This window comes from Hippoglossus stenolepis, chromosome 14 (genome assembly GCF_022539355.2).
Source record: "Hippoglossus stenolepis isolate QCI-W04-F060 chromosome 14, HSTE1.2, whole genome shotgun sequence".
Taxonomy (NCBI): Eukaryota; Metazoa; Chordata; class Actinopteri; order Pleuronectiformes; family Pleuronectidae; genus Hippoglossus; species Hippoglossus stenolepis.
The window spans coordinates 8,034,223-8,049,148 of record NC_061496.1 but is presented as its reverse complement, the minus strand read 5'-3'; the positions used below and the strand labels follow the sequence as shown (position 1 = coordinate 8,049,148).

Below are 14,926 nucleotides of genomic sequence, written 5' to 3'. Positions count from 1 at the left end.
AGGCACTTTATATATTTTTCTGTTTTTTTAGGTTTGAAGAAGTCACCTGTTACTTCAATTGAATTGAAACTCCAAAAGTGTTTTGTGGACTCAAACAATTCACCCACCCCTAGATAGTGAGTTTTCATTTTTGGGTGAACTATCCCTGTAATAACCAATCCATTAAATACCAGTGAATTTTCTACAGACATTATTTCCGTGTACTCAGCTGTTTTTTTGCCACAGGCATGACGCATCAGGACTGGTATTGGTTTTGAAGTAATACACTGGAACTCGTTTTACTAAGCAGAAGTCATTGTGTATCACCAGGGAGATCATGAGGTGTCGCGCTGGAGCTGGAGCTCTTGCAGTAGGTTGCATCAGTCTCGTCAGATGAGGCCCGTGGCTGCAGCGCCCCCCACCGGCGCTTTCTCTGCATGAGTAATGCAAGGTGACACGGCCCTCGCATTTCCGTGTGTGAGGAAACAACTGATCTCATACTTGCCAAGGACACATGTGACAGAGTGAGCTCAGATATCAGGGAGTGTTACTGATAGAAGGATTTACAGCTCGGAAATCAGATGAAACAACCTCAACCTTGGCCAAGAGATAAGACGGCTGGTTAATACGAAACTAGTGATACAACAGAGAGCTCCTATCTGGGAAAGTACAGTTGTTTTCACTGAAGCTTTTCTGGTTTCAGGCTAAACATCATGAGACCACAGAGAGCAAACAGACAAAGTGTGTAGTTCAAAAACGCTTTATTGCTTTTTTTTATTTTTTTTTTTAGAAAAACAATACAAAAATCTGTAGCAACTGTCATAAATGTTGCCTTGAGTGAACTGCAATCATTCAGATGGTACAGTAAAGTGCTTATTTTAAATCAAAATATCTTTTGTATTTAAAGGATGTATTTATTTCAGATTTCTTCCCGATGAACACAATGGGTGATTCAGACAGTGTTAAAGGTGTAGACGTCCCAAAAAAAAAAAAAAAGGAAAAATGTTGGACTGGATCCACTTAAACAGAATAACCCCACACCACGTCCACGAAACAAACAGTTTATAAAACTTTTGATCAGTGTTGCTGGATTGTTAAATGCTTTTGCCTTTGGGCTACATTCAAATTATGGGGAGGTGGATGATGATGGTTATTTGAATGAATGAATGAATGAATGTGAACACTTCCTTCTTCAAAATGACATACAATATAAAAGTTGTGAGGCTTTAGGATATCATTTTGTCCCGGTATCACCAGTAAGGGGCAGTCAAAAAAAAAAGCTACTGCCACTTGAAGAAAAAGTAGAAATGGTCATGACCAAGAAAACTCCCATATACCATTGAGGATATTACAGAGTATGGCCAAAGTCTGTGCGTTTCTGAGTATCCAACCCTATCAAAAAAAAAAAGTAGGGACTAACTTGTCTGATGCTCAAAAGGGGGAAAAAGGCAGAATACTGAAGTGTACAGGTATTTTCAAAAAACCCAAGATTGCCTTGTTCATTAGCTTAATGCTTTGAGATTACCGATAGCCAAGTAGTTTCCCAAATGGAGAAAAAACAGCTGCATACACAAATTCAAGTAAGTCTTAGTATAAGACATAAAACCCCATAACGATGCATCTGCAGAAAGGTATTTTTAGAACTAATACAGTGTCCTATTATCAGCATAATGGGTCCTTTGACACCATTTCCCGAGTACCATCGCCGCAGTGCTGGTAACAGGACATGGACAATCAGAAGTTTCCCACTTGTCACTGCAAGGTGATGGATCACAAGTTCAATGAACCGTCTTTGGTGAAATGGTTACAGTGTTGTGAGACCACCTCATCACGAGTCCATTACCTGTCAGTTTCAGAATGAGCTTTAACTTAATCTGAACAAACGACAACCAAAAGATTATTGCCAACTCTTACAAAAAAAAACAACTTAAAAACTTGCCTTCACTGGGCATGAACGCTCCAGATCAAATAAACAAACTCCATCTTCTCACCTCATACACCACATACTCCGAACTATTAAAAACACAAACATAAAAAAAAAAAGAAAACTTAAAAAAGGAAAAACATCTGGTGTTCACTTAACTGCACCTGCATGGAAATCACCATATAGAAAATAGAAGCTTATTGACAGCCATACAAAAATGGGAGGGGGAAAAAAAAAAAAAAAAATCAGTGTGGCACATTGACATGGAGTTTTCAAACATGAAAAATAAAGTAAACTTAATACAGCTACACATCCTTGGAAGACTTTTTTTTGTTGTTTTTCTTTTTATGGAATGTTTTTCTTTTTTTAACTGTTTCTTATTTTTTTGGGAGAAATCTCATCTGCCTCTTATTTTGTCAAATGTCATTAATTTTGAAATGGGTGAGTCTCTTTAGAAACAAGACAACAGTGAACCGATGGAAAAAGATGATGGTAAATGTATTTGATCAACAAATGAGAATCTGTCACATTGGCCAAAATGTGCTTTTTCAAACCCCTGATAGGAGCTTTAACCTTTACTGCCAAAAGTTCTGAGGTTCAATCTAATGCATCATTTGATCTGTACAAAAAGAAAAAAATCTTACCAAAAAATAACCCCAAAAATTTAAAAAAAAAGTTCTCGTTGTGGCAAGGGGACATTTCATGAATTCTTTACAGAGTAAAGTAAATTGCCTGTTTTCACCTGTCTAGCAATTTAACATACTGTATAACCAGCGTGTACCAACATACCAGGTAAACTTCAGCACACGCTCAGGTTTTATTTTGCAGTGGCCAAGCATCATGGCCCAAGAAAAATAGTTTTAATTTAATACTATCAGACTTGCCTGACTGTCTCATAAACACTGAGCGATGTGGCCCCTGATGATTTGGCTTCTTATCATATGACAAACTGTACGAATTGGTGCAACAGTAAGTCAGAGCTGGCTGGGTACAGAAAAACATTCTTCCAGAGCATTAAGTGCTGGATGAGGGTGTGTTTCATCTCAGCCATCTACAGAAGAGGCTCAGCTGTAAGGAATTTATCCTAAATAAAGGAGGAAAGAAAAATCTTTGAAGAGACCCCAGCCACACAATGAACCGCACCAGGCACGGACAGCATTGACTTTCAGCCCTCCCAGCCCTGTATACTGAATCCCTTCAAGACAGGAACAGCCTTCATCTTGGCATATTGCATAAGCTTGTATGTATCTGCGTATGGGCCATTCATGCAAACACATACAGGCAAAGAGAACATTCCAGATAACTTAATTCACAGTGGATCCAGTTGTAACGTGGGAGCAGCACAACAGGTTGTCCTTTGGTGTCTGAGCTTAGTTTTGAAGATAAGTGTTCTGATTTCATCTGAACCGAGTTGTATGAAAAGAAAACAGAACTTAGAAAATACTTCTATCTCTCTCTCTCTCCCAAACCATTACCTGGCCCTCCTCCCCTACCTGGACGTGCACATTTGCTATATGCAGGCCCTGGGCTTATGTGCTTCAGAAGTGCTGCAGAAGGGCAGAAGGCATTTAGAGGAATAGCTGCAAGCAGCATCTTCCTTTACAGCGAGGCAATAAAGCCTGAATGGCAGAAGAATCAAGGCCAGCTAGAATCAGAGAGAGTGGCCAGAACTGGGGAGGGAGAGTTTCAGGACAGTCTTAGATCTGGACTTAAATCTTAACGGAAGGTCGGAGGTCAGGGTTGATGACGTTCAGGCACAGTCTCCCATGATAACCAGAGGGGCCAAGAGCTGACGGAGCTCCGCAGCAGAGACAGGCCCTACCTTGGGCTGGCTGCCTCGCTGCCTGCGCTTGGCCAGCTTGGAGTTGGAAGGAGGCGAGAGGTGCGTAGAAGAGCCAGCAGCAGTAACAACAAATGGGACTTCCTGCTGCTGCTGGTCTTCCATGTCGTCCTGTTCAGCCAGCTGCCGGTTCACAGCCATGGCCTTTCCAGCAAAGAAAGTCAGATCCCTGGCATTGCTGGTTCTAAAAAGGACAAGAACAGAAAATGTGAAATTTATGAATAAACCGCAAATATTTTAAATCAGTGTCAAAATGAATAGAATATTTTAAAATAGTGTAATTTTAAAGTCCTCTCACCTTTGATGCAAAATGGATGTTGGCAAAGTGTCACATGCACCCTGAAAAAGGAAAAGACATTTTAGTGCCTTGAAACACACTGCAAAAAAAACAAAAATGTGTGTCAAAGATATGCAGAAATGGACTCCTAGTTAAAGACTTACCCCCTGCACCCAGGGGTGCTGCAGCACCTGGCGGGCACTCAGGCGGTTTTTGGCATCCCGAACCAGAAGTTTGGATATTAGGTCTTTGGCACTTGAGGAGATATGAGCCCAGTCCTTCTCTGGATACTCGTATTTCCCTTCCTGAATACTTTCAAATAAAGTGTTCTGGAAGTGGAGACAAATTACAATTAGTTGACTTCACCTGAATGGGCAAGAATGACACTGAGCTAGTTTCATTAATGTCGTGTAAAATATATATAAAAGCAGTGATAGATTTTTACCTGGCAGGTGTGGCAGGGTTCCCCCGATTCCCAGCCACAGTCACCACCACAGCGACCTACAAATGGTGGGTAGCCACTCAGCATGATATAAAGGATGACTCCAAGGCTCCACAGGTCACAGCGCTTGTCGTAAATTGTAGCCTCCTCACTGAAGGCCTCAACCACCTCAGGTGCCATGTACTCTGCTGAGCCACACTGTAAAAATACACATGGAACAAAAGAGAAGACGTTTGTCAGCCCCAGGGATGAGACAAAAAATGAAAAACAGTAAAAATAGTACAAAGAGAAACACTGGCCCCTCTGCACATTCCTTCATTCAGCTGATACCTCATGATTCAAAGTCTTTCAGCTTGATGCCTTCTCTTGGCTTGTGCAGTTGGGGAGGGAGGGGGGCAGCCTATGTGACAGTCACATGCTTATCTGCAGCGCTGGCCGTTTAAAATTAGCTCTACAGCTTTTCTTAATGTCTTGACAACAGATGTAGAAACATTGTGTACAGCTGCATTTAAAAGGGTGGATAAGGGAAGAGCTGGGCTATAATGATGCAGGTTAGTGTGGGTAGGCAGCAGCAGTGAGTCACTGCTTTAACCATTCAACTGTACACAAGCCAGGCTAAACAGGCTGATGGCAAGGATGGGCTGAAATCTGACGGTGCCTCGTTATGTAGCTAAGAAGGAAATTAGGCCAAACACTGAGCGGGGAAAAGAGGATTGGCTGTCCTGCAGAAGCAGAGACTGGGCTGAGACTTCACTGGTTACATAACTTGGAAACACCAAATGCTGTTTTGATACTGAAAAAAGAGCAGGTCGGTAGTTCAGCAGGGCAGATATTTGTGGACAGGACGTTTTATTGCAGACTTATTCCATTACCTCATAACAAGTACTTTTACATCCTTAAAAATAAAAACATTAATGTTAAGTTTGGATTCTTTGAGAATTATAGAGGATCCTACTATAGACAACTGCTGGTCTAAGGTCAGAATATCTCAGCTATTTCCAAAACTGTAGCACAAGGTCAAGCACATCAGTATAAATATCGGTTAAAAACTGCATCCTGGCAAACTCCCCCAATCCTATATCCTTCCTTCCATCTGTGGAGGCGCACGTTTACATTGAATCGTTCGCCCTTTTGTGTCCCAGTACCATAACCCAGCTGTCTCCGGACTCCTCCTCCACCCCACTGCGCCCTTATGTAATGAAATCTGCTGCACAGGAATCTAGAGTCAGACAAAGCTGCTTTTGTCGGGAGAGAACACCCCAACCCCCACGATTGCATCGACATGTCTGCAGCGGCTGCATCCACAGACAAGCCTCAAGGATTTAGGCCAATCGAAGCCCCCACCCACCCACACATAAACAAACAACATCTATGCCTTCCAAGGTACCCTAAAACAGAAAGGCAATAAGATAGCTGTCCTATCGAAATCAGTTATCGAGGCTAATCTTGTTTAAAAGCTGCCCGGACACACTGCCAATCCAAGACAAGTCAGGATAAAGAGCCAATCCAGCACTGCCTGCAACTGCCACGGATAAGGGCTGAAAACGAGGGGAGTGTAAGCAATCGCGACTCTTTGGTCGAAAACCTAACCTCAGGTTTATTCTTCCTGAAAATGTCTTCTGCACTTACAATCACGACCGCCGCAAACCTCCCTGCGAGCTGCAGATATATAATCAGCTGCTGTTGCCGCAGGATTTCTTTGTATTGTAACCTGGGGCTTTCCAGTGAGCATGTGACAAATGAGACCATATTAACAGCAGCGATGACTCACAACTCTGCAGTTTGCAAACTGCAGGATTAGCTGAAGAAGCTTACAGAGAGCGGACCTGTTCTGTCGTCATGCAGCTGTACCTGCAACTGTCACGAGAACCAACTACAGACTGGGGAGCTGTGTAGTGCGCCCAGTTCACAGCTGCGGTACTTGTGTGAGGACATTTGAACAGTCAGATTTGGTTCATGCCAAGTACTTGGGCAAGGCAGTCACTTGTGCAGCATTCTCAATAAACTAAAATTAGCCTTTTTCCTAGAAAGGTCCCTCTCCTCTCCCGGGCGTTCCTTGTGTATAGACTGCACGAACACATCCACAGAAAACTTTTATATCTTCAACAGCAAACTTTAGCCAAGTTGCAATAAATGTAACATTACATAATATATTGTGCAACAACAACTGTAGGAATGTAGGCAAAGAAGGGGGCAGGGTGAGAATGCCAATAGTGAGATGAAAATCTGATAACATTGTCCCTGTGATCAAGGCAAAGAAAACAAGTCAGTGCGCATGAGCAAACTGGGTGTCCGTCCCTCCCACTCACCCCCACCTCCCACTGCCCAGCCAATCACATCTCAGTTGCTAGGTATGGGGGGAGAGACTAACAATTTCTAGAACAAGCCTTATGCACAGCCTTTGTATGAAGAACATAAAGAAAGCGCAGAGCAGCACAAGCTGTGGTTGGGGCCACTGGGCGGAGACTAAACAGAGAGGGTGGATGTTTTTCTCTCATACCACAGAGAGAAAGGAAATGAGCAGGAGTGTGTATGTTTTGTTTTCATTGCAACTTCTTCAAACCATGCGACTGTCCTTGTAAAGTAAAAATGTGTTCCCTGCAGCCTTATTACATTCCAAGGCTACCATATTGTGCCTCGTCTTCAGGAATCCTCTTTTGTTCCTCTGGAAATCCTTGGACTAGTTCAAGTCTTGTAGTTATGTACCAAAACAACCCATATAACAGGTTATAACATAATTACAGAAACATGAAGACAAACCAAAAGGTGCATTGCACTGCACAAAACAGACTATCACTCAGGCTCAGCTATGAGGCCCCTTGTAGACTAAACACATGAGGCCCCATGGCCCCAAAACTATCCCCCCTTCAAATAGTTCAGGGATGGGCTCTTGGTCCTTTAGTTCTGCTAAAGGAAGATGAAGTTACCAGTGTTGAAAACCCCCCACATATGCAGGCACACACTCCTGCAGGCTAATCCACTATACTTCACCTGCTCCCATCCATCTATCCCCATCCCCCCCAGACAACTAACAGACAAGCCTGTGTTGACAAAAGTAGAAAGCTCGCCAGTTCAACTTCACCAATTCTCTGAGTTTGCAAACATCATGCTTTTCCGGGTGCCTTTAGAAGACCTTTGTGTTGTGACGACAGCAGGAGGGTTAAACACTCATGACCCCCTCCCAAAAACTCGTGGGCCTAAATATTTGTTTCTGATAAGCAACAGGACGTGGACGTTAAACTGAGAGATATATACCCAAGTGCTGCTGATACTTCAGTACGATAAGGGAGGTTAAAAGCTGTCATACCGGGACATTCGGGACCCAATCCTAGCCATCACGTCAGAGAAAACAGCCTAACACTGAAGTAAACACAACATTTACTTCTCCAATCAGCGAGCTGTCCTGCAGCTAGCGCCACTCAGGGCTGCCCAATAGACAACCAGCTAGTTGGACTTGATAGAGGTTTTACAGCCTGAAAACAACTTTCTTATCCACAAACAGGAATTTATGAGTGAACTGGGAAACATGACTCAGACTGTAAATCAGATTAGCTTCATTGAGCAGCAATTTTCTCCTGTTTATTAGGGTTGTTAAACTGTATGGCAAAAAAGAAAAATGAGCAGCTGGACTTACAGGAGTGAGGAGCTCAGGGGTGGAGATGGGTGAGCTGTCGCTGTTCAGCTTGATCCCACTGCCCAAGTCAAAATCACAGATCTTGACTGGGGAAATCTGGCAAAGACATACAAATTCAGGATTATTCAAATGCATCTGGATTTTCTATATTTGTATAAAAACTACTCGTGGGAGCAGATATTTGAACTGTCTTCTATCATCACCGTGGTTTGTTATCACAACCTATGAGCAAATTATCAAACTTATCACCACATTAGTTGCCCTTTGAACTGTTGGGACTCAAACATGGTTGCAGTAAACTCACCTTGTCCGCTCTCTCACAGAGAATGTTTTCAGGTTTCAGGTCTCTATGTGCCATTCCTAAAAAAATGAAAACAATGAGTCAATTTTCCTTTCACCGACATCTGGCCAAGCTGTTAGGATGTAGCAAGTCCTATTTTCTTGTTAAAAGAAACGTACAAATACGGTAATGTGTCCCTTGGTCAATCGGATCAAGAAATAACGTTGTGAGCAATTTATCTAATGTAAGGAATGGGATCCCTAAATCGAATCTGGGGCAAATTGTGGACATTTGGCGATTAATAGGAGTAATTTAATTGCTCGCCATTTTGCGTAAGTGGTCTTACCCTTGTTATGCAGGAAGTCTAACGCACTGGCAATGTCCTGCACGACAACACTGGCTTCCTGCTCACTGAAGTGCTGCCTCTTGTGAATGTGTGCCAGGACTGACCCTAACAGGGGGAAATGAAAGACTAAATCAGCTTTGTTTACAAGCAGAAAAGCATAGAATCAATGTCTTACCACACACAGACTGTAAACATACATTAGAGGAATCTTACTAAATAAACAAAGGGATAATGATGGAGAAATCCAGCAGCAGCTATAATAATTCACTCACCTCCTCTGAGCTTTTCAAACACCAGGTAGAATTTGTCTTCCTCTTCAAAAAACTCCACCAGCTCCAGGATGTTACTTTAGAGTAGAAAAAAAGCACCATGAGTCCTCTAATGGAAACTTTCATACAATTTCTACAGTATTGGGTAATTACAGTCACCACAAATTGGGTCAGCCTGCAGCACTATATCTATACATTCATCATCAGGTGGGATTATGTTTAACAGGACATGACATTACCTGTGGCCCTGGCACTGGTAGAGCATTTCAACCTCACGGAAGACACGGCTGCGGCTGTGACCTGGTCTTTTCTCGATGATCTGAAACAGAACAATGTAATGGCTGAGCTTCATTATCTAAAAATAGACTACTAAACATGAGAGCCTATAACATTCATGTGTTGCACAGAGGTTGAATGAAGGAAAATGAGGTTAGCGCTTTGATTGCTACAGAAGAATCTAGCTCATCTGTGAGAGTTTATATTCCGGCGAAGGCCACCCCCTAACACTGCACCGCAAAACACCACCCGTGTCTATGTTTACTGTAGAGCAGGCGGTATAGCCCAGATTACATACTCCATATAGAGCGCCCTATAACTGGTCGCCTTAAAGACCAAACATTCATCCCACCCTGTGACACAGCTGCAAGGATAGTCTAACCTACTTTCAAGTGCTTGCTGCCATAGCAGAGATATAACAGAATAAGATTGCAACAGTCACAGTCTCTATATTTAGCAGTCATGTGTAAATCTAAATTGCACCTAAGGAGTCATTAGTATATCCCATCTGCTAATCTAAAAGTGTTTACGATATCAAAAAAAGCCTGCCTAAAAATAACCTTTATGCTGCCTGGAAATAAACACAGAAGGTCAAAAAGAGACAGAATGATAGACTGCTGACACCGGAGCAAAAGGCCCGAATTTTCCAGCCCTGCTCGGTTATTGTCTGCTTGGGAGGCTGTGCGTGTTTCTCTTCCTGGTTGCTGGATTACAGCTGCTATTGAAGCCTGTTGGGGCCAGGGCTACAGTGTATGTCTAGGATTAATGCACAGACAAGAGGCCTGTGAGTAGCCCAAAGCCGCTGCAATGTTCCAGTCTGAGTCAGCAGAGCAAACAGCCCCTGATCAACTCACTTTCTCCCAATCACAACACAAATCTCCCACACTGATACTAACATGCAGATAAATTAGAATCTGCAACACAATTCTATCAAATTATTTACCAAAATGATAAGTGGGTGGGCTGTTATTTGCGAGGTGGTACATTTACGGTCGTTAAAAACAAAAAAAGGGCACAGATTAGAGGCACAGCAGCCGGCTGCAAAACAAGTCACGAAGCCACACTGCAGGCTTAAACATCAACCTTTAGTTGGGGCTTGCAATGCGCACCCTCCTGTGAGCCCTTGGTGCTGACGCTTTTGTTGCAATAGCAACACAAGGAGCTCACACATGCATCTCATCCTAGTCTGAAGGGGGAGGGGAGAGACGGGACATCTGGCAGGAGAGTCTGAGCCCCCTCCGACTCCCGACTGACCTCCAATAAGTGCAGAACCCTGTGTCTCCACCCCCAGAATCGCAAAGTCCCAAGGGATCTACCCCACCATCTCAGGATAAACATTACCAAGAGATCATGGTCACATGATGGAATCAGGTCTCCTATTCCTCTGAAATATTAATTGGTATGACATGGACACTTGCTCTCGGGTCAATTAAGCCTTAAACTGTCACTGTTCCAACTTAAGCAGAATTACCCAAGAAAATTTGAAATATTTAGAAGTGAAAAGACCGATCACTGTTTACGTCCAGTGTCCCAATAGGATTAGAGGTTACAGGCCAAGAACTTTTATAAAAAGCTCTTGTCCCACTTTGTTGCACTTCAGAGAAAGTGAGGTTGTTCCTAAAAATGAGGAAATGAGCATTAAGTGTATAAAAGCAAAAAGGGAAGTCACTAAGAGTCAAGATATGCATCCACGCCCCATTTGGAGAGGAAAAGTAAAAAAAGTGCAGAGCAAGGAGAACAAAGCAATGTAAACACCCTGGGTCACAACCCTCACCCAGCACCCCCCCCCCCCTCCTTCCTCTCTGTGGGTTTTGTTTTGGCACAGTTGCCAGTACACAATGTTCTCAGCACTAGCGTCCTCTGTAGGCAAAATGAGTAAAGAAAGGGGGTGGGTATATCCCTCCCAGTCCTCTGATTGGCTGAAAAATTATAAAAACAGTGAGGAGAAGAGCCTGTAAGCAGCAGCTTGTGTTGCACACTCAGGGGGAAAAAAAGAAAAAATCACAACACAGATGAGAGCCTGCAGCTTTCCAGTAAAGAGCTGAACTAGTGGGGGAAAAACAGAAGTACAAGGCCCCAGGACTAGAACTTCACATGACAAGATTTCTAAAGAACTACCAGTGAACAGAAGGCAGCTGGCACACAATGACCCACATCCTAGTTCTCTTCCATTTAACTCTCAAACAGCATGTAAAGACACCGGGTTCCTCCTTGTATATAGACATTTAATTGCACGACTCAGATCATACGGATTACTCGTCAAGGTGCCGACAGACAGGAAGCATTACAATGGCAACAACATTTACAGAGGAGAGCAGATTTGCAGGAATAAAGACCCCATGCATTTTGAATATTTTTTTAATATACTCCAGTCCTGCAATAAGTGTGTAAAAATGTCTTACCTTGACAGCATACTCTTTGTTGGTGATGAGGTTAATGCATGTTTGCACTCTGGCATAAGCGCCCTCCCCTAGTACCTCTTCTTGCAGCCTATAGACATCTGTGGCAGAAAGTGGACTCGGTTAGAAAAATGTATAACTCAATCATGATGAAAGGAGAATGTCACAAGTTGCTGCAGATAATATTTGATTATGAGTGTTAAGAATAGCAATATAATAAGTTGGACGTAAAAGCTTTTTACCCTCAAATCTTCCAGAGAAACTGTCAGTTGCCCGGCAACGCTTCTTCTTCTTGTTTCTCTTCTTGGCATCGGGGATGTCAATAGGCTGGCTGGAAGGCATGTCTGTGAAAACAGGAGTGCCCACATTATTATGAGCAAGTAAAACAAAACAATTTGAGTGCAATCACTTCTGTTGAGATAAGTGTACATTTCATTTGGAGAAAGCTGCCTGAATAGATAGGTTGGCTACGTTGCACCAAATGTATTATGGATTGCATCAACACACAGATAAGTTACCGTTTAAACTGCACCCAGCAGGTTGGAATACTCACCATGTCTTGGGGAGGAATCAAAATTAAAGGACGAATCAATTAGATGGGATCCATTTTTAGTGAAGTCGTCCGATTCAAAGGGATTTTGACCCTAAGAGGAAACAACAACAAATGTGCCTGTTAAGGTCTGCAATCTTATCAATGACACTGAAGGCACTAGTTGTTATGACAGATAACAGAGGCACTCTTATCTCCCACCGTGCAACCGTAAACTAAAGCTACACCCGAGGGACTGAAACTTTTAAAACTGGAATGTGTGATGCACAGCTACCTGGTTTATCTTAAGACCGACAGCAGCTATACAAGTCAATTATAACAGGATATGTGCAGAGCTTTTCAATGCTATAGTCTTCTCAAATCATGCTTCCATGAGCCACATGGTGGGTTTATCAGTCATAAGATGTGAGAGAGCAACAGATGTGTTTATATATAGCAAAGTGGAACCCCCCCCTCCCTTGCACGCTGACAAATGTGCTCTGATATAGACCCTTCCCAGAGGCCCGACAGCAGGGATGCCCACACGTCTCACCTTGAACGAGCGGTGGAACCCGGTGACTTCGGTGATCTTGTTCTGCACCATGTTGGCTTCGATTTGGGGGAGAGATTGGGTGTTTATCTGGCGGATGTCGGCGGCAGCGGCAGCAGTGGGTGGTGGTGGTGGGGGATATTTCTTGGTTGTGGGGGGGGGGGTGTCAATTTGCACTTCTCCGAAACAGAAGGTGGCTTCAGAGAGTCGCAAGTGATCACACTGCGCTGGCTGGTCAGCTTTTGAACGGGAGCCCTGTGGACAATACACAAAAAAAATACAACTTAGTACTGACACATAGAAAGAGCCAGTTGTCTGTAAACTCACATGATCTAAAAAAAAAAAAACGACCGACGCTTAAAACGAACCGACCAGGCAAACGAAGACGCTCCTACCTGTGACATATCACACGTCGGTGGTGATTAAAACAACGGACAGCTGCTAAACACAACACCACCCACTTAATAGCTAGCTTAGCTGTATGCAGGACGTCAAATTAAGAAGCTAGCGCAGAGAAAACTCAGTCAAACAAAGCGGGTTTGAGTAAGATGCGCACATTTTTTTGGGGGGGGGGGGGGCTAACACTTGATTAGCTAGCAATAGCGTGCTCGAGCTGAAATCCAACTTTTAACCCCCCCGTCAGAAGGCTGCCGTTATCTCGGGTTTTAAACGGTAACGTCACCGTGTTCGCGTTGCGTCACGCAGACACCAACAAAGGGAGAAAAATCGCCATTGCAAAATCTTTCTAGATAAACGCACTTTTTGGTGTCTCACTCCGTGTCTCACTCTCCTCCACTCACCCCGTTGTTAATGTTACAGCTCCAGTGTTGGCGTTGTTGTCTGACCCGCTGCTTCAACAGCCGCAGAGGACGGTCACCGAGGGGGGAGGGAGCCGCCTGATCGTAAGTGCGTGGAGGAGAAGGTGGCGGTGCAATAACAGCGTGGGGGCTTTTATAACCTCCCCGGCCCCTGACTCCGCCTCCTCCTCCTCGTCATCCGCCCTCCGTCGGCTCCGCCCCTGGGTCGCGTCCACACCACTGGATGCGTCAAGTAGGTTCTAGAAAGGACGCGTTCCGTTTCGCTCCATCGCTCCTCTGCGAAGCTTCTACACGTTAAAAACACGCAAACGTCCCCCCCCGCAACGTGCTGAAGAAAACTTACAACTATCAATGCATTTATTGAGGCTGTTTTTTATATGTTATCGATTGTTATTCTGAACAAGCCCCACGCAGCATAATGTGTTGAGGATCCGAAATCGGACGCGGAGCTCTATTTTGTTTCGGAAGGACGCGTGCAGGGGCGAAATGGCGAGTACGTGCTCATCAGCACAATCAGCAGCTCCAGGCTGTTCTGATGCCAGAGCATGTCGGTGCAGATGGAGACGGACCCACATCAACATGCAGACGGACCAGATCCACCAGTTCACTGTGTGGTGGTGGAGCTGCTGCCGTCACTGTACAAACAAGAGCCATTCATAAACATCTACTGGTCAGCATCCGGTTATATAAAGAGTGTGAGAAGACACAACCTGCACCACACCTCACCTCTGTGTGGCACACATGGACAAACGTTCTGTCATTGATACACAAAGATCCAGTTTAATCACCCGAGAAGGTCACAATATACACCAGGCATCCAAGTGTAACTGAGTACATTTACTCCATTACTGCCCTGAACTACAACGTTTGAGTTACTTGTACTTTTATTAACAACAATAGTGATATTATTAGGTTTTCTTCTTTATAACTTTGTCAGTTTGTGTAATATAGGACTTTTGCACCTTAGTTTTTATTAGCAATATGTTGCATTTGGTTTTTTTATCAGTATTTATGAAGTAGAAATTTTACATCTTTCGCACATAATTTTTGTTATTTGTGATGATATAATTTATGGTTGTTATTCATATTGGTTTACTCAGGCTGCCATACAAACTATACCTGCATATTAACTACAATAATAATAAGTAAATCTGTCATATTCACATGGGTTTAATTCCATTTTATGCCACTTTACATTCCTACTCCACTATATCTCGCATGTAACTATTTACATTTTACTCCTGAAAATGTATTTCACAGGTAAAAGTTACTTCTCGCCTTTTGACCATTTTAAGTTTGGGTCCCTTGTCACATTTCCATTGCATTTTACAATGCCCTAAACTTTAGTTTCACACCCAGTGAT

The 14,926-nt window shown here is 43.4% G+C and overlaps 1 protein-coding gene across 1 annotated transcript; it reads right to left on the bottom strand.

The window, feature by feature from the left end:
• Positions 1-723: 723 nt before the first annotated feature.
• mknk2b (MAPK interacting serine/threonine kinase 2b) lies at positions 724-13,695 on the bottom strand. Its single transcript, XM_035175901.2, has 14 exons — positions 13,546-13,695; positions 12,749-13,000; positions 12,220-12,310; positions 11,909-12,010; positions 11,670-11,767; positions 9,231-9,310; positions 8,995-9,068; positions 8,723-8,827; positions 8,401-8,456; positions 8,097-8,192; positions 4,466-4,660; positions 4,185-4,349; positions 4,042-4,082; positions 724-3,927 (listed from the first exon to the last, which is right to left on the bottom strand). The coding sequence occupies exons 2-14, from the start codon at positions 12,797-12,799 to the stop codon at positions 3,654-3,656; spliced, it is 1,428 nt and encodes a 475-aa protein (XP_035031792.1). The 5' UTR covers positions 12,800-13,000; positions 13,546-13,695; the 3' UTR covers positions 724-3,653.
• Positions 13,696-14,926: the final 1,231 nt, after the last annotated feature.